The sequence below is a fragment of the Plasmodium fragile genome (assembly GCF_000956335.1).
Source record: "Plasmodium fragile strain nilgiri unplaced genomic scaffold supercont1.10, whole genome shotgun sequence".
NCBI classification, from domain to species: domain Eukaryota; phylum Apicomplexa; class Aconoidasida; order Haemosporida; family Plasmodiidae; genus Plasmodium; species Plasmodium fragile.
In genome coordinates, this window is record NW_012192590.1 from 8,018 (window position 1) to 32,917 (window position 24,900).

Sequence of the window (24,900 nt, forward strand, 5' to 3'; positions counted from 1 at the left end):
TTTTTTTTTTTTTTTTTTTTTTTTTAACTTGTACCCCCATTTTATATTTTGTTATTTTCTTAATTTTCATTTTTTTCCTTTCTCATTTGGTGAAGTGCAAGCTGTTTACCTCGCACAGCTACAAAATAGAATCAGAAGAAGGGGGAACACCCTTGGAACCATTCATTTGTGCGTAGCGTTGTGCGGCGACTTTTAACAGAGACCCAGCTTTTCTCTTTCATCGCGCGTGTAGTGTTATCCTGGGGGAAAAGGCACTCCATGTTGTTTGTGCGGAATGTATTTTTGTTGTTTATTTTGTATTTTTTTTTTTATGTGCCTTGCTTGCCCCTTTAAAAGTGTTCCTCGTTGCCTGAAGTGCAATTCCCTAACACTCCCACATGTGGTAATATTTGCGACACCAACAGCAGCTATGTGCTGAGACAAGCGTTTGTACAAATGTGCATAGGGGAATGCCCCATTGGTACCTGCATGTATCCCAGGTGATGCCTCAACGTGAACTAAATTTAAAAGTTCAAGCATCAACAGAGCGACCCCCCACTCTGTGCATGCCATCCTGTTTGCGTGCCCGCCCGGATGTTGCAACAGATATTGTTGTCCAGGGGGGGGTGGCAAATCGTATGTGTCATTTGAATAGCCTGTCTCGTGGCATTATTTAGTGTTTCTTTTTTTTTTTTTTACACATGTATGAGTACGTTTAAAAAGGGTTTTTCTTCCCCGTTCGTCATCTCAACTGGAGGAGCCCATTTTATTACATCGCCGACAGGGCGCTAAGCAGAGAGTCTCCTCACGCAGGAGAAAGCAGAGCAGTGCGAGCAGACGAGGTACCGCGAGATGGTGTACATGTCTACCTAACGCGCACATCGCACCCCTGTCACCTCCCCCATCGTGTGCGTGCCTCCTTCCACCCACGTTAATTTGTGTTATTTTCCATTTTGAACTTTTCCACGCAGAAACGCAACTGCGCGAATTGTTACTGAGAAATGTGCTTCTTCTCCATGGCACTTTTTATTGGTCTCATTAAAGAAGACCCATTTTTTTTATTGACCATGCGTGTTTTGCATGTACACATTTGACTGTGCATTTGTTTTGTTTGTTTGTTTTGCTTCTTTTCCCCCGTTGCGTGCAATAGGATGAGAACACGCAAGTGGGAAGGTACCCCTTCGGAAAAATTTTACGCCGCTGTGGGGGAGAAACGTATATATATGCAGTGTAAAGGGGAAGTGTGAAAATAGGAGTCCCTTAGTAGGGCGTACATAAAAAGGGGGTGACATATCCTACCTGTCTATGTGTGCACACTGTAGTGAAGCCCTTCTGACTTTTTTTTTTTTTTTTTTTTTTTTTTTTTTTTTTTTTTTTTTTTTTTCCCCCCTTTTTTTTTTTTTTTTTTTTTTTTTTATCACGCAGCAGAGCCGTATGCGTTAACCGAACGGTGAGTTCATATGCGTGGAAAAATTAACCAGAGGAATGTTTCTTCTGAACAGGGGGAATCCCTGCGTAGTGTTTTTTTTTTTTTTATTAAGTGAAGTTACACGCGTGTGTTTGCGCGAGGTAGTTATAACTGACACAGTTGGCGGGGTACCTGCGGGAAGGGGTTCACTCACAAGGTTTATCGTTACCGTGTTACTCCCCCTTGTCACCGCGTTGCTGCCTCGGTTCAACGCGTTACTGCGCCGCGCTACCGCTTGGCTGTGTTGACCGCGCCCCTGCACGATGGAGAATGGGGTGTACTGGAAGCTGAAGGGCGAGTGTCTGCCGCTGGACGTGAGCAAGCACCTGGAGGAGAACGATCTGGACGGGCTGCTGAACTACGAAGGGCTGCTCCAGGAGATAAAGGCGGAGAATTATGAGCTAATAAATTTTTTATCTAAAGAGGAAAACCTGAAAAAAATAATAAAATACATTACAGAGGAATCGGAAGACAAAAGTAGCTACGACAAGTCGTACAAATTTCCTTACAAGTGTCATCAAATAATAAATGCAGAAAATAAATTGATCACAGATTCGCTAGTCTACAACGACAAGTTAATGAAGCTCTTCTGGAGTTTCGTCCTGAAGAAAAATCAACTGAATGAAGTTTTATCAGGTTACTTTAGCAGATGTGCGATAACCATTTATAATAAAAATACAACAGAGGTGGTAAATTTTTTGAAGAGGAAAAAAGAACTCTATTTAAAAGGCTTCCTTTATCATTTTTACTCGAGAAATATAACCGAGCTGTTCAAGGTGTTGCTGTTTGTTAAAATGCCTTACCTTTGTATATTTGACAATAAGGATATAATTTATTTCATTTTAAGCAATTTGAATGGAAATTTTTCAAAAGAAACTTTTATAATTTGTGATCGGGAGGATAATATTACGTGTCTCATTAGAGATATCTTTGTTCGAAAATCAGAAATTTATTATTTTAATTATTTTTTAATTGATTTATCTTCACAGTTATCCTTTTCTTATTTAATTAAATGCGTTTTTTCAGATTGTCCATATACCATTTCTGCTGCCATCACCATAATATCAGATCTGCTGCATTATAGTGTGTTGGGGAAATCTTATAACACCATCGACTTTTATGAATGCCTTGATTTGTACACAAAGGAACAGGACCAGAAGAACAAGCAACTTAAACAGATGGAGGAGGAGTGTAAGTATACTACTAGGAAGAAGAAGAAGAAGAAAAAAAAAAGGAAATCAAATAAGGTCATAGATGAAGAGGCCGTTTATAACACTTCCAAGGCTCATGCTAGTTGTGTTAACCAGGTGCGAGAGTCGGACGAGATACTCATGGGTGGTACTTCTTCCAACGTGTTCGATCAGTATGGGCTTGGTGCAACATCCTCTGTGGGCATGCCGGCAGGATTTGCAACCCCACCTAGAAATTATTCACACGAAGAGACTCCTCCTGATGTAGATAATATCACCGAGGAGGAAAAGAGAGAAATTGAAAAGAGCGAATTGGAAAGGGAGAAGGAAGGTAAGGTATCAGGCAGGGGGGTAGTAGGGAAGGTTGTCACAAATGTTAGTGCTAACTCAGGTGCAACAGAATTATCTTCAAACTTTTACGAGGTAAACCAGCCAAACCATGTGAACAAAAAGATCAAGGAGGAAATGCAGACAATTGGAATAACCCCACAGGGAGAAACAGATGGAGAGAAAAAGTATAACACTCTTCATGGTATGACGGAGGAGCTAAGCAAAGGAGAGTTCGAACCAGAGGGAGACACTCCGTTCAGTGTGCAATATGAATTACACTCAGAGGAACAACAGCACCCCCCACATGGCGAGGATCCCACTGGAGGGGGAGTTTTCCACAGTGGAAACCTTCAAACGGGGGAGACACACAATCTGGTCGGTGACGGGGTAGATATCTCGAATGGGAGTGGTAGCATTCTTTCATGGGACCCATTACGAGGCAGTGAGAATAATGGTGAACAGGCGCAAAATGGTGAAGATGCTCAAAACGCCGAATCGCTCCTCGCGCAGAAGCACGCAGTTTCGTACTACTACTCATGTGGGGACGGTAGCCAGGAGGGAAGGGAAAACCCCGACTTTCTAATTGGAGGACATCAGAGGAACGACCTCGCCCAACTGCCCAACATGCACACGTATGGTAGTGGCACCCAGGGAGAGGATAATAACAAGAGTAACGGAATAATAAAATACGTGAAGGATGCAAAGAATGAAAGAAACAGTGACAATGATAATTGTTTCTCGTATGGGTCAGATGCATCCTCATATGATTCCTCAGATGATGAAAATTATGACCATCTGAAAAAAATAAAATTTGAAGATGTTCTAAATAGAATGAAAAGAATAGCTAGCAACCGGGTACACGTGAAGGAGGATGGAGATGGAGGAGATATTATTAGCATTGGAAAAAATTCACTCCTCCATCGTACACAAAGTAATGAAAAAAAAAAAATAAAAGAGGATATATTTGGAATAGAATCAAACAACTGTAGAGATAAAGTTGCTAATGGAAGTTCGAATGAAGAACAAAATTTTCAAATCTTTGAATGCGAAAAGGAAGGAGATATAAATATCCCTTTAAACAAATGGGTACAGTACCTCGAAAATGGCACCTTCGTAGATGTGTGCTTCTTTTGTTATATAAAAGACATTATAAAATTATATATAAAAAATATAAATAAAAATAAAAGTAAAAATATGTTAGGATTTACTACCTTGGAGATTATTCAATTAATAAAGACACTTATAAAAACCAAGTCCAAAAATATATTAACAGAAATAATTGATGAAGGCTTCTTCGATATTTCCATTGATATATTTTTTAAGTACAAGTGGAATAATTTGTTACACATTTCTGTGTGTGACTTAATGCAGACCATTATTTTTAAAGAAAATGAATATTCTTATCTTTTATATTACATTTTAGCCTTGACCACGTTTTTACCCAAATGCTTACGTTACTTTGACGCTGTTAGACGGTGCAGAAATATTAAAAATAAAAAAAGAAAAAAAAAAATTGAAAGTTTAATAGATTGTGGGTATAAGGCACATTTACTTCACATTTGCCAAATTCTGAGTAACAAGTCTTTGGAGATAAAATGGCTTTCGAACTTCCTTGTAACCGTTTCAGGGTGGAATGACATTATAATTGAGGAACTAAACCACTACTCCTTATATTTTAACGATGTTAATTATGGGGATGAGAAGCGGGCAGAGGAGGCTGACCACGCAGAGATCATCTCGAATGGTCTGTGCAACCAGGCGGATAACTCCATGACGCATCACCACATGAACAACGTCGGGGGGACTACAGCAGACAATCGGGAACAAAATCTCATCAATGGTGACGCAAGTGGAAACTCTGACCGGTGCATGAATCGAAATTACCACTACGAGGATGAAGAGGAGGACGATGAGGACCACCAGCGGGGCAACTGTAACCGTGACCATGGGGGCAATGGCACAACTGTGCAGAGTGACCAGCACGAACCCGCCAGATCGAGCGACCAAGACGGAAATGAAAATTGCTTTAACAATTACTCCAATGTCATTGATATCCTTTTCGATGAGCATAAAAATGAGTACATAAAATACGAAGACGAATATCACGATAGTAGCGCCAACTATGAGTTACCTCCTAATTGTAACTATGGAAACCACGATTCTCATGCGGAGGATATGAACAGGTTGGATGAAGGCTATGGCAAGCAGGGTGAGTACGGCCTGGGGAGCTACAAGGGTGGTTATGAGGCGCAGGAGGGGCACCACAAAGATGGGCATCCCGAAGGCGATCCTTTCGCCAACCCCTCCAACAGCTACCTGTTCGATCGAGGGGATGGAAACCCAAACCTCGGCGACGATCATCCCGACTTGAACAGCGGCTCGGATCCCTTCAGCCAAAATTGACCGTTACCCTCCCCATGGCAGCGAACAAAAGGGACAAGCAGTAGCCACTTAGGCAACTCGCATGGGGGGCATACCTGGCCCCGTCTCTCTTTCACCAGCACACACATATATACATGTATGTATGCACATGACTCATGTTCGAATTAAATAGCCTATTTGAGGAGCCAAAAAGCGCTCGCATGTAATATACACGATGTGGTGTGCACCTCCAAACGGATGAAGTATGCAGTGTCGAGTTGACGAAAAAAAAAGTCTGCATTTTCTCCACCAAAAAAAAAAATTTTTTTTTTTTGACAAGCTAAACAGGCAACCCCATGTTGAAATAGACAAGTGGGGCCATTTCGCGTGCAGCACAGATCTGCGTGCATTCTATTTGTGAAGTTTCATTCCACCCCAAAATGGGTCTCTTTTTTTTTTTTTTTTTTTTTTTGTGCCATTTTATAAAACAAGAAACGAAGAGCAGCCCATCCTTGCACGGCTATATATATATATTCCACCTTTTTTTGCACGCTCATTTCTTTGAGCATTTTTTACGTGGCGAAAATCCCGCGTCTTTTCCCCTAACTGAACACAAAAGCGACAACTTTGTTTAACGCCCTTGTCGAAGTTGTGCACATTTTCATTGAAGCAAAAAAAAATATATATAAATAAAAATAAATAAACACTGCAATGTGCAACGTGAGCATACAAAAAAAAAAAAAAAAAAAAAAAAAAACCGGCAAATTGCAACGTGAGCATAAAAAAAAAAAAAAAAAAAAAAAAAAAAAACACTGACCTTGGAGGCACACGGACAGAACAGTCCTCCTCTCATGCAGTGGGCATGCGGACATAGACACACGCGTTATTACATCTCCACACATATCCCATTTAGGCATTTCTGATTTCATTTGTCGACTTTGAAATGTCTTCAATGATTATCTGGTTCTTCTGGTTGAAGATACTACTTTCTTTCTTTTCCTGCGCGATTGTTGGGAGAGCGTGTTTTCTTATGTGAGCGAGTTTTGCGCGTGCGACATGTGAAAGTGCCTTTCCCCCTCCTCTGCGCACCGCCCGTCAGCACCACTCTTTTGCACAACTGCGTAGCGCCTTTCCTACCTGCTTGAACGAACTGAAGAGGACGCTGAACTTCTTCTTGTTCTCGTTGAGGATCTCCTTTATCTTATTATGCTCCTCCTGAAGGGGAAGGAATGGACAATTGGTACCCGTTGAGTCGCTATCCTGAGCAGCGTCCATATGCGCACGGTAAGCCCACCAGTGTGGGGATACACTCGAGGATAGCGCGGTGGCGGTGGTTGGAAGCTCGTCCACCGCTCAACACCTCAACCGCAAGACCCGTACCGTGGCGAGCGCATTGCTGGGTGCCGCCCTGTAATGACAAAAGACCATGTACGAAAAGACATTTCGCTCCGTTTTAATTAAAAGCAAAAAGGACTTGTTAAATGATAAAGCTCCATTCTTGTTCGTTCTTGTAATGAAGAATTTGTTATAACTGCCGTGCTTCAAAATCCCACACTTAGGCTTGACCTCAAAGTTCAAAATGTCATCCTTCAAGTGCCCGCTGCTATTCAGCTCGTTGTGCCTAACCACATATGCGTCGAAATAGGAGTCCCTTGTGTGATTATAAAAAATGTTAAGCTTTGTCTCTCCACATAAATTTTCATCCACGTTGATGTTAAGGTACTGTCTCGACACGTTCATGCAGTTTAATATTTCTACGCTGATGTGATTTTGGTCAAGGGTGGTGTGTCTGCTGGGGGGTTCTCCCGCGAAGGATTCCTCAACTCCTTTGTCCGTTTCTTCTTTTTCTTCTCCTTCATGCACTGCTTCCTCCCCCTCCGTCCTGCTTACCAAAATGTCAAAGGTGCAGTGGAAGGGAAGAAAGGCCAGCAGGTCCAAAGTCAGCACGAGATGCGCATCCGTGTCCTCCACAATGTGGACGTACAGGTAATCATTTAGCAGTCCCTCACTCACATCGAAAAGGAGAGTATTCATTTTTACGTCCATCCCGACTGTGGCACCTCCACCGTCATCCTCAACGTTGTCTAAGCTCTTACGTACATTTTTCACGTTTAATAAAAATATTTTATATTTATACTTTCCCCTTTGAACCTTCCTGTGGAGCACATTATTATTCCTCTCCTGCTGCTTCCATTCCATTTGGTCCACACCCTGGGGGGAAGTTACCCCTGCCCGCATCTTGGCCTTATCTATGTGCACCTGTACGCACGTCTTCTTTCTGCACATGCATTCGATGAATATTTTCCCGTCGTAGTGCACCACCTCGTTATTGTCCGCTGCACAGGGGAGAACTCTCTCGCGCGTTACGTCTTTTTCTACGTCGCGTCCCGCGTCATGCCCTACGTCGTAATGATTAGGACACCATAGCGCCTTATCGCCGGGGCCACTGCAGCACGTGTGGTGCTTCTCCAATTGGCTTGTACATGCGTCTTCCAATTTGAGCTCCCCGTCCAACACGTCCGCTGTGCCCAAGTCGCTTGCGTTGAGAGTGAAATGACTTCGTTCGCTGGCTGTAGAGGGACTGCGTGAGGTGTGGCTCGAGTCAGATTCTTCTGATGGGTCATCTTCCGAATCGCCCCCTTCGGAACGCCCCCTCGTAAAATTTCCTCCCGCGGCGTGAATGCACTTCACCGCATCCTGGATCCTGCCACCCCTCAACAAATTGTTAAACACAAAATCGTATTCGTAGGTAATAATCGGAGGAGCGTCTCGACGAGTCTCATCCGTGCGAAATGGCTTCATCACTATGAGTACCGTGGTCCTAGAATAAACCTCTTTGCAAAAGTACGTCATCATCATGGTAAAGTGTCTCCTCATTTTTATTTTAAAATTTTCTTTATTCATAATCTTTAAGTAATTTCTTTCATTGTTCAGTATAATTCTCTCCTTTTGGAACGAAGTGACGCAATGCCTATCCATACTTTTCTCTTCCTCTCCCTGCACACCATCTCTTCTATTACATAACTGCTTTGTGCCTTCCTCTCCCTTAAGCCTACATTTTACCCTTACTTTACAATTGAAGGGGTTAAACAGATTTACATTAAAATTGTACAAACAGCAAGAGTTGTAGAAGACCATCTTTTCTTTTATTTTTCTCTTCACTGTGTATGTTCCATGGATCCGGTACAGGAAGTCCCCGTACATGTTGCTCCTAATGATGATGTAGCATTCCTGGGACATACTCACCGTCGGCCTGTACTTTAGAACAACCCTACTTACATCTTTATGGTTCATGATGTAGAAGTTACTTCTATTGCTTAGGTAAATACATTTGAGTTCATGCTTCACCTGGTCCGCTGCGATCTCACTGCATGAGTTGTCCTTATAAATGGGGGCACCTGCATAGTTGTTTGCATTTCCCCTTTGCACCTCCTCCACCCATTCATCATCATATGGTTGGTAAGAGCGACACGTGTGCACATGGCCTCGTTTGGAACTCTCTCCTATTAAAGCATTTCTTCCCCCCCGGGGACACCTCCCCCCCTCCACAATTTGATAATGATAATGACAATGATAATTGTGATCGGGGGGGGTCCCCCATCCCTTCCAACAGCTGCACATATCGCTTGTCCTGGTCATTAAACTCGATGTGCAAATGTAAGAAGCAGGACTTGGACAAACAGGTGGAGAAGTTCTGCACCTCCAACTCTCGCCTAAACCTAGACAGCAACATGAGGATGTAATAATTGATTCCTTCATTTTTATTGTATATAAAAAAGAACCCTATGTTTTGGGGCCTGTACCTAATATCTACTTGAATGTACTTCTTGCAGTAGCTGATCAGCTCTTCGAATATTTTTTTCTCATTTGGGGGAAAGGGTTTATGTTTCTGCTTGAGTGCATCGCCTTGGTTAGGGGATACTATCTCCGGTGTGTCTTTATCTACGTAATCAGATTCGTCTCCTCCTCTCTTTTCCACATCCCCATAGCAGCTGGACATTTCCCCCCCGGGCCCGCTACACCAATCGGAGTCGCCATTCGGGGGGAAGTAAAAATTTTGGAGATCCCTCTGCACGGTTGAATTCTTGTCCTCACCAGAACCACTCACCTCCTGAGGGGCAATTCCCCCATTAGGACCTTCATTAAAATAGTTTGGAATTTTCGGAGCGTACTTAATGCTATACACGTAGATGTCATTCTTGGGGACCTGGACCTGTCTTCTCTCAATGTACTCATTCATGTAGGCAAGCAAAAAATAATCCTCATTCTCTTTACCATTATTTTTCAAAACAATTTCTTTTTTAACTTCCTCACCTACATTGGTTTCCAAAAATAAAATCTTCAATGGTTTATTCAACTCAACGGTTATATTTATTTTATACCAGAAGAAGTAGTTCTGAAATGGGAGGAAGGCATCCCTCGTTTTTTCTTCTCCACCACCTGCACGAAGTAACTTGTGAAGCTTAAAAATGATGCACCCCATATATTCTCCTATGTGTGCACTTGTGACGTAGAACGTATATGCCTTCCTCTGTCTTGGAAGCATTTGTATTTTCTTCACACCAAACAGGATGGACAAATCTGAATACACTTTAAATTCACATGGGGAATTGAGGTCGTTGTAGATTTCTATTTGTACTGTTTTTTTCATTCTATTTAGTATTTTCAAGTGGAGGGTATCTTTTGGGTAGGGCTTCATAACATTTGCTTGTATGTTTATCTTTATCTGTTCCTCTTCGTTATTAACATTGTAAAGTGTGATGCAGCAGGAGCATGTCAACGCGATGATGGAATAACAGCTCACTTCAAATTGGACACATTCAACGTCTCTTCCTATTTCAATATATTCTGGGCAGCTGAAAATGTTATAATTTATTATTTTATTATTCTCGTCCAATACATCTGAGTACACACGTCTGTACCTTACCACCCCATTGGTGTAGTTATACAAAGGAATGTTTTTCTTAGCCATAAGAAATGCACTTGTCTTAAATGTGATGGATAAAGATTGGGTACTCTTTGCATCGTTCACATTTGCTATAATTTTGTACACTTTGTAGAAAGGGTCACATATCTCCTTCACATCCTTGATGTCTGATTTTCTCATCTGTTCATAGGACGATAACTGACTTTTATTTGGAGACACATTCCCCCTTACGAGAGCGCAATTGTATTCGAACACTCCCTTACTTTGCTCTGTTATGCGTAGAGTGCACGTATAATTGACCTCCTTCTTCACCAGTTCGTATAACTGCTCTATGTCTACTGCGTCAGAATTATACTGGCTTTTGTGTAAGTACTTATCGCATTCAAGGGGGCCAAACGTTGCGAACCCTTTTTCAATGATCATTTTGTCCTCCTTATCACACATGACAAAAAAATGGCCCCTCCTTTTATGTATATCCTCTAAGTAACTTTTTAAGTAAGACAAAAAATGGCTTTCCTTCAGATGGTTCAAATTACAAAGGATGAATTTTATACACTTGAGGAACTCCTTATTTATAGGACAAACTTTTAAATGAATAGAAAAGCTAAAAATTGTGGAGTTCATTTTTATGATCTCTTCCTCCTTTACATTATTTATATTAAAGGAGCAGTTGACTTTGCATGCCGACACGACGTAGTTGGTCTTTTTGTCATTCACATTGAATAAAAGGAAGCAGAAATAAGTCCCTTCTGCAAAGGGGCAAAATTGCACTTGTATTTTTTTTTTTTCATTTTGGAGGAAACTAAAGCAAGTCTTGTCCTCTAAATGGAAACAGCTAAAATGAGTCGGAGTGCTCATCAAGTGGTTCTTCAAGTTTGCATTAACTAAGGAACATACAGCGCATTGGCTGTGGACCCCCAGATTGTCATCACCCCACCTATTCACTACATCTGCTTCGAAATTTTCCTTTCCTTTTTTCTCTTCTTTCTTCAAATCCTTCACGTATAAGTGATACAGGTTCGAATTTACCTCGACCTCCTTCCCTGTGTTATTGAACAAATTCAATTCCATACACTTACTTTCGTACACTTTGCCCCTCAAATTAAAACATTTTATTTCACTATCATTTAGCATAATATTTAATTGAGATGAATTGGCTGTTCGCATTTTGTTAACATCACTCTTCGTTTCTCCATTGTTTAAGTTAGCGTTTACGTTATTTCCTTCATTTTGCTTCCCCCTTAAATTAGCGCCTGGGGGCATCAATTCGATCTTCCCCTTTTCGCCCCTTTCTACAAGTTTGATGCATATGTATTTATCGCTGTCCTTTTCGTCTTGCAGGCGATTGCTACGGAATGGGCAGGGCAAAGTACAAAATAGAGGCACAGCGATTGTGTGTGTGTTATGTCAAATTAGGTAGACAATCAGTCTAGCAAAATGGACACAAAAAATGGAGGCGCTTAGTAGCAGCTAGCTAAAATGGATTTTTTTTTTTTTTTTTTTTTAGCTATAATGTGCAGAAAAAAAAAAAAAAAAAAAAACAACTTACCTTTCCGCCCGCAGCACAAGAATGGAGTAATTTTGCTCTGGGCTGACTCGACTCTCTCCGTCAGTCCCCGCGTCCACTTTGTCGGACCCGTCGGAGGGGCACTGGCACTCTTCCGAGGAGCAAGACGATACGGAGCAAGTGTCCTCAAAGTGTGCTTCTTCGCCGTCACAAATATCCCCTGTGTGTATTTTTTTCTTAAAATTTGAAATTTTAATGCTAGTATGGTAGCTATACTTCAACACCTTTTCGTCATACCCCTTGTCTATTTTCAATTTTATTTGTTCCGACTTCAGGGGGTCAATGTTTATGTAGCTTCTATCGATTTGGTATTTATTGCAGCCGATGAGAAATACCTCATATTTACATGTGTGGTTATTTAAGTTGTACACAGTTATGACCCGTTCGTCTTCCGTGTTTTGCTGGTCCCCGCAAGCCGTTTTTTCGTTCTCCCAATCGGCGCGTGCGTTGGTTTTTCTTTGGGGTGGTAGCTGCCCCTTCGTTGGTTGCTTCCCCTTGGTTGGCTGCTGCCCCCTACCCATCGACTGACTTTTGCCCTTCTTCCGGCTGTTCACGACCTCGTCATTTATCAAGCCCAAGTCAGCCTTGTACGCAGGCAAGTCGTCCAGGACCAAGTAGTAGCTGGGCAAATAACTGGGCAAAATAAAATACAGGGACGCCAAAAATAAATATATATGAATGTAATTAAACTGCACGATCACACCTCTACTGATTAGGTTACTCAACTTCATTTCGCTGAGTATTAAAAGTAGAACGTCCATGTTTTGCCTGTAATCCTTTTTTGATTTGCACTTCACTTTAATTTTATTTTTAAAGAATAGGTAATAGGGGATGTGAGAAATGATGGTGTACAGGATCATCACTAGGTCTTTCAATTCGTGCATGCTTTTTGCTTTTTTCTTTTTTTCCACTGTCTTTTTTTCCTTTTTTATGTTGACCTCGAAATTGATTTTGCTCATCTTTGGACTTTTCTGTATCTGACTTGGGTCCAGCTCTTCTGAAGCACTAACATGGTGGGAGTGACTTGGGACGCAGTTGTCATTTGCGCTGTGATTTTCTCTTCTGTGCGCTTCCTCCTGCGTGCCCCCTTTGGGCGCCCCATTCGGATCTCCCTTCGTGTAGGACAACTCATCGTCGCCTCCCCCACGGGCCTCCTTAAACATGTACCGCTTATCTTCCACCTTCGCGTGGTACACATTGTTGTAGTGAAAATAGAGCCACTCGAAAAGGATGCACTCTGCGGTTTTGAAGTGGAGAATTCCGTTTGGCGCGTCTGTTGTGGCGTCTTTTGTGGCCACGTTCTCACCCTCCTTGGTCGAGTCTTTCTTAAAAGGTGTGTTCGTTTCCTCTCCCCTTGAAATGTCCGCCCCCCGGATGGTTGTATTCCCCTTGGCGGCGCTCTCCAGTTCGTGCTCCCCATTTGGATGCGCCTCCGCCCCCCCGGAGTAGCAAAAAGTTCTAATTTGGTTGATAATTTTTTTCAAGTCGATGAAATTATTTTCGTAAAAATTAAAGTAGTTCATGGCACACGAGGATTTATCCTTGGTCGTCTTCTTCTTCACATAACTGTGCACATATTTTTCGCTTCTCTGTGGGGTGTTGTTGTCATCCCTATTATTGAGATTACCATTATGATCGTGATCACGCGTATTCAGAGGTGGCTTCACCACATTTAGTGTAGCACCACCACCGCTAGTGAGTGGAAGTTTTTTTAAGGTACTGGCCTCCTTTCTCCTGGATCTGCTTCTTTTGTCATTTAAAAATGAGACGTGCTTGCTTAGCTCCATGTCTTGTGCATCTAGTATTACCAGGTAGCTAATTTTACACATTTTTATATTTTCGTTCAGCTTATTTTCTATGTTGTATATTTTAATCCCACGCAGGTTGATCAACGAGCTGATGTTGATTCCGCCAAACATTTTCCTGTTTAGTATCTCCAGGAAAATGGTGATCCAGGAGTAACTAAATAATCTTACGTGCGTGTTAAAAATTTGCTCAACGTAGAATACCTTTTTATTTCCATTTAGCAAAAATGATTCGATGTCTTGCATGGAGAGGTGTCCTGTGCTCGCGCCATAGCTCTCCTCATCCTTTTCTTCAATGTAGAAGTAGTCCGGTACTTTGTCCAACACGTAGGGCAGGTACAGATCAGCTGGCAACAAATTTTCGTACATGATGTGCTCTACTGGGATGCATTCCTGTGGAAGTGAGGTGATAAAAAGGGAGGCATGTAGAGGAGTGAGGCGTTGGGTGGGGCCAGAAGGAATGGACTGATTGGCGGGCGAAAAAAAGTGCGGACTGCTAAGCGTACCTCCTTCAAGCACGTCCAAAGAGCCTTCACATTTTTCGTAAACTCTTCATCCGACAAGTCTTGTCGCTCCATATCCTTCCCCACCACCACACTTCTATGCTTCTTCAATTGGGCAATAATATTTTGCAGAGTTCTCTTCTGATAGATGGAAGAAAAGAGGTCGCATAGAAGGTCCACAAAGAAGAGAAATACATCGTTTGTGCTTTCAATCACGTGGGGGAAGTAACTTTTGCGTAACACAATTTTTTCCACAAACACGAACAGGTAATCTCCAATAATTTCTTTCAGTGGGTACATTCCCTCTTCCTTGTTGTAGTACACATTTCTGATTTGACTAATTTTGAGTCCTTTGTATATATCATTTCCGTTATTGCTTCTTCCCCCTTTTGTTTCCTCCTCCACGTTTTTGCAGAAGAAGGAGAAAAGTTCGTTTTGCTTGTCACATGTAGTATCTGTTGTGTTCATATGATGTATATTTCGCTCCATGGTTATGCCTTCGGTGGGGTTCCCTCCATCAGGGGGGCAGTCATCCGTCCTATTGTCCAGGGGTTGGTTGACCTCTTCGCTGACCTCTTCCCCGATCTGTTCGATGGACTCTGCGATTGACTGTTCCCTGGCCGCCCTCTCCAACAGGAAGTCGACTCCCTCGTCGATGCTCACGAAGAGGGGAATGGTGTACTCGTCATGGTCCATCACGCTCAAGACGATGTGGGACTTGAACTTCAAACACCTGGACGCTTTGCACTTCAACGACATGTGCAGCTGCTCCACATGTTCGTTTATTTCATTTCCGTTGAGAAAGTCAAGGGAGATGGAGAAACATTCTGGGTGCAGGTTATTTAAATGAGCATTTACCCTAACATAGTTGTACCCACGGCTGTATATGTTGAAGGAGAAGGAACAATAATCGTTTAGTTTATTGTGGACTATGTTGATGTAGGCTACGTCGAACTGAAGCTTCGGGGTGTCGCACTGTATGAGCATGTAGAGGGAGAAATGGACGACCTGCTGTTCTGTGTCTTCCTTTTGCGTCGTGTCCTCTTCGCCATCCTGTCTGCCACCCTTGCTTCTTGTATTGTGGGAACCCAAGAGGGAGGAAGAGATATCTAGCACGTCCACATACCTTCCGCACACTTTGAAGCCGCTTAACTTTATGTCCACCGTGGTTTCTTCCTGTGGTTGCAGAATGCCCCTGTCCCTGCTGGGGTGCACTTGATATTGGCGCTCCTCTGCGCGTTCATCCGATTCGCGCGATTTGGTTCCACTCCACACTCTCTTCATCTTCCCCGTCTCTCCTCCCTTCCCTTCAGCCATGTGCACCACCCCCCTGTGTGCGTGTCTAACCATGTGGACTTCCCTGCGCTTCTCCTCATCCAACCGGATTGCCCACTGCACAGGTTGACTAAACACATTTCTAATCGTCAACCTCTTCGTCTTCTCTCGCGAATAATATGAAATGTAAATTTCGTCCGCCTGCTGTGGGAGCAAATCAGTGAAGGAGAGAAAAGGAGGAGATACTTCCAAGTGCCCTTCCTCTATGTCTACTTTTATTAACTCTTCCCCTTTTTCGTATGCAACTCTGTTACGGTTGAGCAAACTCTGGAAGGAAATTTCTTTCCTCATCGTTTTAGAAGAGTAGCATTGAATGCACAAGGAGAGGAAGCACTTGGACGGGATCAGAACTCTGTACATATTTTTTATTTCTCTTTTATCTTTAAAAAGAATTTGCCCTTTATTTTGGTACAAGGAAGACATCAAATTGTGGAGCTTCAAAAAATTATTATAATAATATTTAGCGCATTCATCTGTTAGGAGGTCATCGTATTCTTCATTGTAAATCGTTTCCACCGCTACGACATTTTCCATTTTACTTGCATCTTTGTACTCTTTGCCAATAGACTCAGAGGAGAAGGTCCTTTCCTTTTTGTGGCCCATTTGAATGTTTAGGATGGGCAGAGATGATATGTCTAGGAGGATGGTTTCATCACATGGTCCTCTGTTCAATATTTTAACTTGGTAACATTTCAGCTCTCCTGTTCTTTGCCCGATGTGCAGACCTTCACAGATGAGGACGTTGGATGAGGTGCCCTGCGGTTAAGGGGGGATATATGCGAAAGTGACAAAATAAATCTTGTAAGTAATGAAATGGGAAAAGGTTTATCTCCGTCACATGGAGACACAGCTGTACTTTTGCAAATGTATGAAGTTTTCACTGAGCTCACCTTGGCACTGACGGGGAGAGAAAACTCAGACGCCCCCCTAATGGCCAGTACAATTTTGTCCTTTATTTTTTTGCCTTCCTTTAAATTGAGCAGCACCGATATTTGGACCCTCTCATTCTTGTTCACGTAATTGTACTTGGAAAGTACAGTGACACAATCGGGTTTGTAGCTGCATCGGAACACCACTGGGGAGTCTCCTGTAGAAGGGGGGGAAGGTGATGGAGTATATAGGTACCATCGACGGTGAGATCCAGCCAGACAAAAAAAGTTGGTCGCGTATGAGAGAAGGAAAAAGCTACATCTGTGTGTAACGAGGATGCGTCTCTCATATCTCTGCAGACGCAATGCCGAGTAGACACCTTCACGCAAGTGGCTGAACCTTACCCGTGTTGATTAAGAAAAACTCTTTCACATAATTTTTGTTTACGAGGACATTTTCAAAGTTGAGCTCGGCGGGGGTCACTTTGTAAGAGCACTTGTTGGGGATCCATTTGCATTTTATGCTGCACAGTGTGTGTGTAGGGGGGAGGCGGTGTATTTTTTTCGAAATGGCGTATATGTTTGTGAGGTAGCTCATCTGCGGGGCAGCTCACCCCCCACACGGAAACGCACCTTTCGTAGAGCCTGCTCCCGTCCAGGTACACCCAAATGGTTTCAGCCACGCTGGTGGCACTTTCCGTGGCGATAAAATTGACGGGGACTATTTTGTGAGAATTGGGGGGTACCTAAAGTGAGCATGAATGAATAAGGGGGGAATGGCCACATGTAAACACGCGGTGTAAGTTGAGGAGAGAGGCGGTTGATAAGGGGCACATACGATGCGACTCCTGAGCACACGCTTACCAAGATCTCTGCGTCCAACGCAATGCGCGCCCGGTTGCAGACCATCCCCACGCGCAGAGAGACGTTGAACGGGTTATACAAAACCAAGTGGCGCTCACAAACCATGTCGACGTCCTCATCACGGAAGCGAAAGTGGAGAGTGCGTGGGTTGACGAGGACGTTGAGAAAGACAAGAGTCGCCCCAAGAGTCACCTCTCTCTTATGCGAATCATTAATTGTTAGCGAAATTTTCTCTTCAAACATTTTGAGGAGGAAAAAGTCGTTGTGTGAATCGGTACATGGAGCTGTGAGTGTTTGTCCTCCATCGGGGGTACAAATACGTCCACCGGTTAAAAAACTGTCTCCCTCGAAAAAGGAAGTAGAAGCAACTCCAGCTTTACTTCGAATAACACCATCATTAAAACAAATATGGTCATACATTTTACCCTTCTCATGCATTTCTTCCACTTTGTAATCCCGTTTTATATTAAGCTTTACAGTTTTCATTTCGTGAGAGTCCCTTTCAACTACCAGAAGGTCACCCCCATCAGTCGTGACGTTATCACTATGAGTGAGGACCAGTTTTACATTGCAGTGTTTATTGCGATTCAAGACGACAAACTCTTTCGTGTAATTTACTCCCAGAAAGACATAACCAAAATGGATGATCCTTCCGAATTGCACTTTGTTCAATTCTTCATCGTCTAGAATATCAAATTGAAGTAAGTAGGGTTGCTGTTCCCCTCCTTGTGCATGTTGGCCATTTTTTATTTTCAAATTTTGTGTCTTCATTTGAATGTATTTTTTCCTTTCCTTTTCGTAGACCGCCTTCTGAATGCATGTGTTGCAAATTCGCTCCACTGGGGGATCATTCATGTATATAAATTTGTCCTTTACAATTGTGGAGATTCTGTCTGTGCCCTTCATGATCTGTTCCCTTGTGTGAGGGGGGCCTCCGCTTCGGGTCCCAATTTGGGTCGCCATTTGGGTGGCAATTTTGGCACCACTGCGAGTGGACTCCTGCTCACACTTCTTCCTCTCCTCATACATGAGCCTCAACACATCATTGTACTTTTTTTTATTTTTTTTTAAAAAATTTATGAACCTCTCATTATACTTATATTTGTCTAGCTCCCCATCCAGTTGGTAAAAATTCCTGTCTACCTTTTCGAGTTCCAGGTTGCTGAGTATACGTTCGTATACATCGTCATCGTTCTGTTTGTTTTTACCATGTGGGGTGTTCCTTGTAAATGAGTCCCTTCTCGGGTCAAGCAGGATGGAAGATGACCCTTTCCTTAATGCGTTGGTAGAAGTAATGTTCCCCCTGATCAGAAGGACAATGAAATATAAATTATTACAAAAATATATGTACAGGTACTCATCCACCATTGTTATACTATCACTTTGAAGTTTTAAAGACAAGACTGCTTTTCCTTGAGGGGGGATTATCCCGTCCTTTTTGCTCAATGTCAAATGGGGTATCTTCGAAAGGGTATAATTAACCTTTAAAAATTTATTTCTGTTTTTTAACTCGAGGATGAGAGTTTTTCCCTCGTTGGGGGCTATGCTGTTATAGTTTAGAAGGTACGTGTTGGGGAGGACGCAGGGGAAGGTGAGGCAGACTGCGACGTACACCTTAACCTCTTCGTCGAACGTGTGAGCGGTGTCCAGGGTTGCATCATGCGGCTGCTTTGATGAGCGGTTAAGTTGGTTGGTTGTGTGATGAGCCTGCTTCGTGGAGCGGTGAAATTGCTTAACTGCGCGATGCGCCTGGCTGGTTTCCTGGCGAGATCGCCCCACCCGCAGCGACAACTCCACCACGACAGGGAAGTTGAGGAGGTAGGCTGTGTCCCTGCTGAGTCTGTGCAACAGGCCGACGTCACACTTAGAATGAATCTCAAATGTGACTGCTTCATAAGATAATCTTTCAACTGGGTATCCTTCCGCCTTGCAGAAATTGACGCCAATGTCTTCCTCTCCCTTTAGCCTCTTCTTCGTGATGGCGAACAGTTTTTCCTTTTCCTTTTTCTCTCCTTCGCTTAAGTGTTCTTCCTCCTCAAGGTACACATCTGCGATGGGAGGGTGATGGGCAAAGAGGCGTGTCCCACTGTTCACATTGAACTGGAGAAAAGCAAGTCCTCCATTACACATCGTGAGCATATTTTTTGTGCATGTGTATGAGGGATTTAGTCCTCTAACCGTGCCCCGCCGCATGGTGTTTACCGTGGCATATCGGGCCCAGGTCTACCCCTTTGGCCACCTCATACGATTGAAGGTCCTCCTTGGAGTAAAACACATTGATGGCATCCACTCTGGGGATGCAAAATATACCGTAGTTGTTTTCATTTTTTATTTTCCCCTGGTACTTTTTCTTACTCCCATAATACACGTATTGAAGATTCACGAGATTCGTTTTTTCATTGTTGAAGAGGAAGGACGTATGGCTGTTGGTGAAGATAGCAAGGAGGTTTATGTTTCTCTGCTTCTCCACGAAGTAGCTATGTTGATTCGAAATGACTTTATACTCCCTGTGCATTTTTCCCTCCGTTATACTGCTCACGGTGATGTTGATGGTTTTCGTTTCGCCCACGTCCAAGTCGAGGGAATGTTGATCAAACCGAACCATCATGTCTTCAGCGGGGCATTTGCCTGAGTGTTCCCCGCTCTGCGTACACTCCGCTGGTTCATCATCCGCGCATAGTTCTGCGCATGGTTGTGTGCATGGTTGTGAACTTGACCCTGGCGACTCGCCCAGGGAGAGAACAAACACGCCCTTCCTCTTGCCCACATTCTTCACCCTCAGTGCGAACTGGTACGTCCGATTGACGTTGCAAACTCCAAAGTTGATAACGTTATCGTAAGAAAACACAGGTATGCTTTTTTTTATATAGACCGGGATGGTCAGAGTTGTATATTCACTCTTTATATTAATGTACGAAGTGGACTCCACGTTATTTACTACATCTAGGAGGTCGTTTTTCTTTCCATTTTTGCTCGTTTTAAAATTCACATCGTCGAAGGAAAACTCAATGAAAATTTGTTCACTCGTTCCAGGAGCCAATTTTTTTTTTTTTAATCCTCTAACTTTAAGATACGTACAATCCGGTTCGCATATATTTATGTTCTGCGTTTTCGTACAAATATTTTTTATTTTCAATCGCTTCCTTTTTATTACTTTTGTTTTGTTCTCAAGGAAGGTCTCCACGCTGTCTGCGCACTCGTAGTAAAACTCAAGAAATTTGGGCTCCACATCCACCAGGACCCACTTGTTTTGCGCTTCCCCCGGCATCGTGCCTTGGGGGGGTTACAGGGGACAGAGCAGAGTGGTGTTAGACAGCACAAGCGGGTAACGGATCGAACGATATACACACGGTTACCCTATCAAATGGCATGCGTAGTTAGTGGTTTTGCAAGACTCACATGCATAGCGACGTCACCAATACACAGCGCCCGCGGAAGGGGTCATGTCCTCCCTATATATGTGCGCTCTTCAGAGGAGGAACCAAACTGTAGACACTATATTTCATTGCGCAGGCTTTTCGCATTTTTCCTTTTTAAACCTCCTTTTATTACTTATTTGCAAACTAAATTGCATTCGCGCGAAGAGCTCTTCAAGTTTGCATTGTGTGCACATGAGAGAGGGGGTGGAAAAAAAAAAAAAAAAAAAAAAAAATATAGAGGCGTGGCGAAGCGAAAGGGTGAATCGAACTATAGTCTCTCTGGGGAGAAATCCTTTTCGGTGCAGAAGCCAAAAAGATACGCGAAATCGTGCACATCCACCCTCCTCTGCGCGAGTGTGCAGCGCGGAGACGATACTCCCCCTGAGAGTAAGGCATACCGCGCGTGGGGCTTTCCCCAACTCTCTCGCGAAAAAAAAAAAAAAGTAAAATATAAAAAGTTAAAGTTTAACACACGGCGTGAAGCGCACATTGCAGCGGACGGTGAACGCTAAACCCAAACTACGGACAGACGTGGACGTAGACAGGGATCCGCACAGAGTCATCGCCCTTAGTGGCATTCTTGTACTTCAAAGCGATATTGACGAACCCAAACCACTCGCCCTCTTTGCTGTTATCAATTTGGAGGTATATAGAATACTTGGAGCTGATGCAAAATAATTTGTCCTTAAAAATGGCGAGCATGGGAAGGTCATCATCGATGAGGACGTCCACAGTGATGTTAAACTTTGTGTGATTATAAATTTCCATTTTATATTTTTTGTTTTCTCCCTTTCTAACCACGCCAAAGTTGATCCACGCGTTTTCCTTCATTTTCCAGTGCTTTTTTTTATAGCAGTAATTTTTAAATATATAATCGAGTAGATATGTGCTCAGAAGGGGAGGGGATGTCCCTTCTTTGGTTTCGTCGTGTGGGTTGCTTGTGGAGTTGAAGTCGCTGTCTAGCTCAGCTGTGTCGACAAAATTGGTCAAGTCGTAGCTGCTCGCGTCTGTGTTACTGTCCCCGATTTGCTTCCCTTCCTCAAGTGGCTTCTTTTCGCCTGTGTGCTGTCCCTCCGCAACTTGCTTCTTTTCCCCTGTCTGCTGCCCCTCCGCAATTTGCTTCTTTTCCCCTGCCTGCTGCCCCTCCGCAAGCTGCTTCTGTCCCGCCCGTGTGGACGCCTCCTTCAGCCTGACCAAGTCAGCACCTTTTTGATTTAAAATTTTGTTAACATTGTAAAAGGAAAATTTGTGGCAAAAAATCTTCCTCCTTCTGTATTCCTCAATTTCTTTCCTGCTCTTAAAATTTTGGAAAAAGGTTAAGTACTTATCCTTGTATATATTTTTTAACGTTTCGATTGTTTTTTTTTTTTCATACAAGTTAAGGAAAAAGAAAAAGCTCCTGACTTTTTTTATATCATCTGAGAGGGACTTGATTTTGCGCGAACTTGTTTTTATTATATATATTAATACGTATAGGAAGACAAAAAAATTCACCCTTCTGAACATGATGGCATTCTTTCTTTCATGACACTTTTCATATATATACTCTTTTAAGTTCTGCACTTCTTGGCCTGCACGTGGAGGGTTCCCCGATTGTTCTGATGCATCAACCCCCACGTTGGCTTCTTTTTCTTCCTGCTCCTCCTCCTCTTCCCCAATGGGGGGGTCCACATGCCCCTTTTCTGTCTTTTCCTTTTTTTTTTCGCTTTCCTCCTGCATGTGCGTCCTGCTTTTGTTGTTCACCATTTTTTCGTTTTCTCCTCCCTGTCCCGTCATCACTTTCAGTGGGACTGCCTCACCTGGCGGATGTATCCCCTGCGTGCCGCTGACCCCCCCCGGGACGTCCTTCATCCCATACGTTACGTCAATCTTATGCTTGTATCGCTCAAAAAGGTTAATGTCGACCTTGTCTAGGTAGTTCACCGTGAGTATCCATATCAGCTCGCACTCCTTTTTCGAGTTGAGAAAGGTTTTTATTATTTTCAGATCCTCACACAGGTTGATGAGGTCAAACATGGAAATGCAATTCGCGTACAAATTCACATCACGAAACAAATCAATGTTGTTATTCGAAGCTCCACTTTGAATATTCTCCACATCCTCCTTTAACTTTTCATATAAATTTACGTAGAAGTTGTAGAGAATTTTTACTGTCCCTAGTACTTTTGAAGATTTTCGCTCTTTCACCACATCACTTAATTGGGTGTGCAGGGGCAAAGCGGTGTTTGCTCCCTCTTCCTCTTCGTTGCTCCCACGTCGCTGAGCCTTTCCGTCCACCTTGTGAGTAACTTCTTTCTTTTCTGTGTACTGTACTTCTGCCCCATTTTGCTTTGCCCCGTTCGGAGTACCCCTTTTCACTTCCACGCCAAGTGTATTTGAATCTCCCTGTTGATTTGTTTTGTCCTTCCCTTGAGCCTTCGCCTCTGCTACTGTCTCTTTTGCTGTCCCTTTTGCGCTCTCTTTGGGGTTACCTTTATCCTTGACTCCCCTATCCCTTGCATCCCCAACCTCATAACCATTTGTTGACTCCCTCTGGCCTGCCTGTCCATCTTCTTCCCCCTGGGTCTCCTTTTTTTTTCTTCCTTTCTTATCGATTTTGCTTTCCCCCTGTGAGAGGGCATAACCATGGCCCGAATCCGAGTCGCTGCCCGAACTGCTCCTTCCCAGCTGCTTGTCCTCTTCATACTTCACATGCTCGTAAATCACAATTTTTACATTTTTGTTTTTCAATTCCTCTTCGTTTTTCTTTCCGGCATTTAAAAAGGCTTTGTATAATTCACTCCCTGCAGCTGCAGCTGCATCGTCTTCCCTTTTTTTGATTCGAATAACGTCGCATAAAGGTTTGAACGCGGGGGCTTTCATTCTTTTCACTACGATAAAGTAGTCTCGGAGGAGGAAGTCAGCGAACTAATGATTAATCGAATGAAAAGGGGATATTTCGTTTAACCATCATGGAGAACCCCCCGAGTGGCATTCAGTCATGTCGCTTTTTTTTTGGGGTGGGGGGAAGACGCGCGATGTTCTCGTGTCTCTCCTCTACCCTGGCGTGAGGCCTTCAAAAATGGGAAAAATGCCCACCCAAATTTACCACAAAAATGAAACAAAAAGGAAAATATTATCAGGAGAGGTACCCAGAAGGAGTCTTAATGTTAGACACTTGCAGTGCTGAAGCTTTTACCCAACGGAAGATCCATTTTTGGACACTAAAAAAAATTGCTTCTTTTGCGCGCGGAAAAAAAAAAAAAAAAAAAAAACATTTCCCTCCCCCCCTGCGCCTATTTTACACGACAGCGTATGCGTGAAACGTTTGTGCCTTTTTGTGCGTCCCTCCAGAATTTCACCCCATGAGTATCCACTTAGAAACGTAGGTGTTACTAACACGTCGAGGGGGGAACGGCCACAAATCGTTATGTGGACACGAAGGAAACGCTTTTAAGCGATTGGACTTTTTTCTACAGCGCGCCTTTTTTGGCTTCATATTGTGGAGCATTTCTGTCTCTCCCGCAACCCCGTAGGAGTGGTGGTATATTTCGATACAAGTCGACCTTACACAGGGCAATCCCCTCGAGGGGTAACCACCTCTATGGTGTTATGTTAGCATCATTTAATGATTGTTTTTTTTTTTTTTCCTCCTTATGCTACTCGAACATGTTCACTTCGTGCTACACATATAACGTTGATGACCCCCCTGGTGGGGTGGACAAACAGCATCCTGTTGGTTTCCATTTTGGGGGACCGAATGGGGAATCACATAATGGAGTGTTAACAAACCAGAAAGGAGGAGGATGAACAAACGCACAGGTGGGCCTCTCTCCAAGGGATACAAATCACAAATCGTTCCACACCAATCAGTCGCGTGGATGAAGGTGTGGTCACGAAATATGTAAGAGGAAGCGCTTTGCAGCCGATGTGCCTTTCCCAGTGTTTCCACAAAATGGGGGGAAAAAAAACTTTTCGCTGATATGTTGACGTGGAGAAATGTGCAACAATCGGAGAGTAGTAGAAAAAAAAGAAACAAAATTATCACCGCTGTCACCATCGTCATTAGCACCCTATGGAACAATTGTGCACGAGGAACAGATCCTATTCCTTCATCCTCGCCAAGTCGGGCTTGGGAAAGCATTCGCCAAGGAAAAACCTCCCTAACTCAGCGGAAAGGCACCCCCCTGTTTGTAGCACAATACTGCACTGCATGGCAAAGGGCCCTGCTCTCCCCCAAATTAGCCCCAACTTCGTATTCCACACTTTGGGAAAAAAAAAAAAAAAAAAAAAAGAGCTAATTT

At 43.2% G+C, this 24,900-nt stretch overlaps 3 protein-coding genes across 3 annotated transcripts; 1 reads left to right on the forward strand and 2 right to left on the reverse strand.

Annotated features, from left to right (window-relative positions):
* Positions 1–1,710: 1,710 nt before the first annotated feature.
* AK88_01162 (uncharacterized protein) lies at positions 1,711–5,370 on the forward strand (the record flags this gene model as incomplete). The annotated part of the gene is made up of 1 exon (XM_012478798.1): positions 1,711–5,370. The coding sequence occupies one exon, from the start codon at positions 1,711–1,713 to the stop codon at positions 5,368–5,370; it is 3,660 nt and encodes a 1,219-aa protein (XP_012334221.1).
* An 867-nt stretch (positions 5,371–6,237) lies between these two features.
* On the reverse strand, positions 6,238–20,466 carry AK88_01163 (uncharacterized protein; the record flags this gene model as incomplete). The annotated part of the gene is made up of 11 exons (XM_012478799.1): positions 6,238–6,327; positions 6,466–6,543; positions 6,709–8,998; positions 9,048–11,603; positions 11,805–14,020; positions 14,134–16,221; positions 16,356–16,552; positions 16,740–16,858; positions 16,968–17,080; positions 17,199–19,246; positions 19,401–20,466. The coding sequence occupies 11 exons, from the start codon at positions 20,464–20,466 to the stop codon at positions 6,238–6,240; spliced, it is 12,861 nt and encodes a 4,286-aa protein (XP_012334222.1).
* A 670-nt stretch (positions 20,467–21,136) lies between these two features.
* Positions 21,137–23,479, reverse strand: AK88_01164 (uncharacterized protein; the record flags this gene model as incomplete). The annotated part of the gene is made up of 1 exon (XM_012478800.1): positions 21,137–23,479. One exon carries the CDS (start codon positions 23,477–23,479, stop codon positions 21,137–21,139), a length of 2,343 nt encoding a protein of 780 aa, XP_012334223.1.
* Between the last annotated feature and the right edge of the window lie 1,421 nt (positions 23,480–24,900).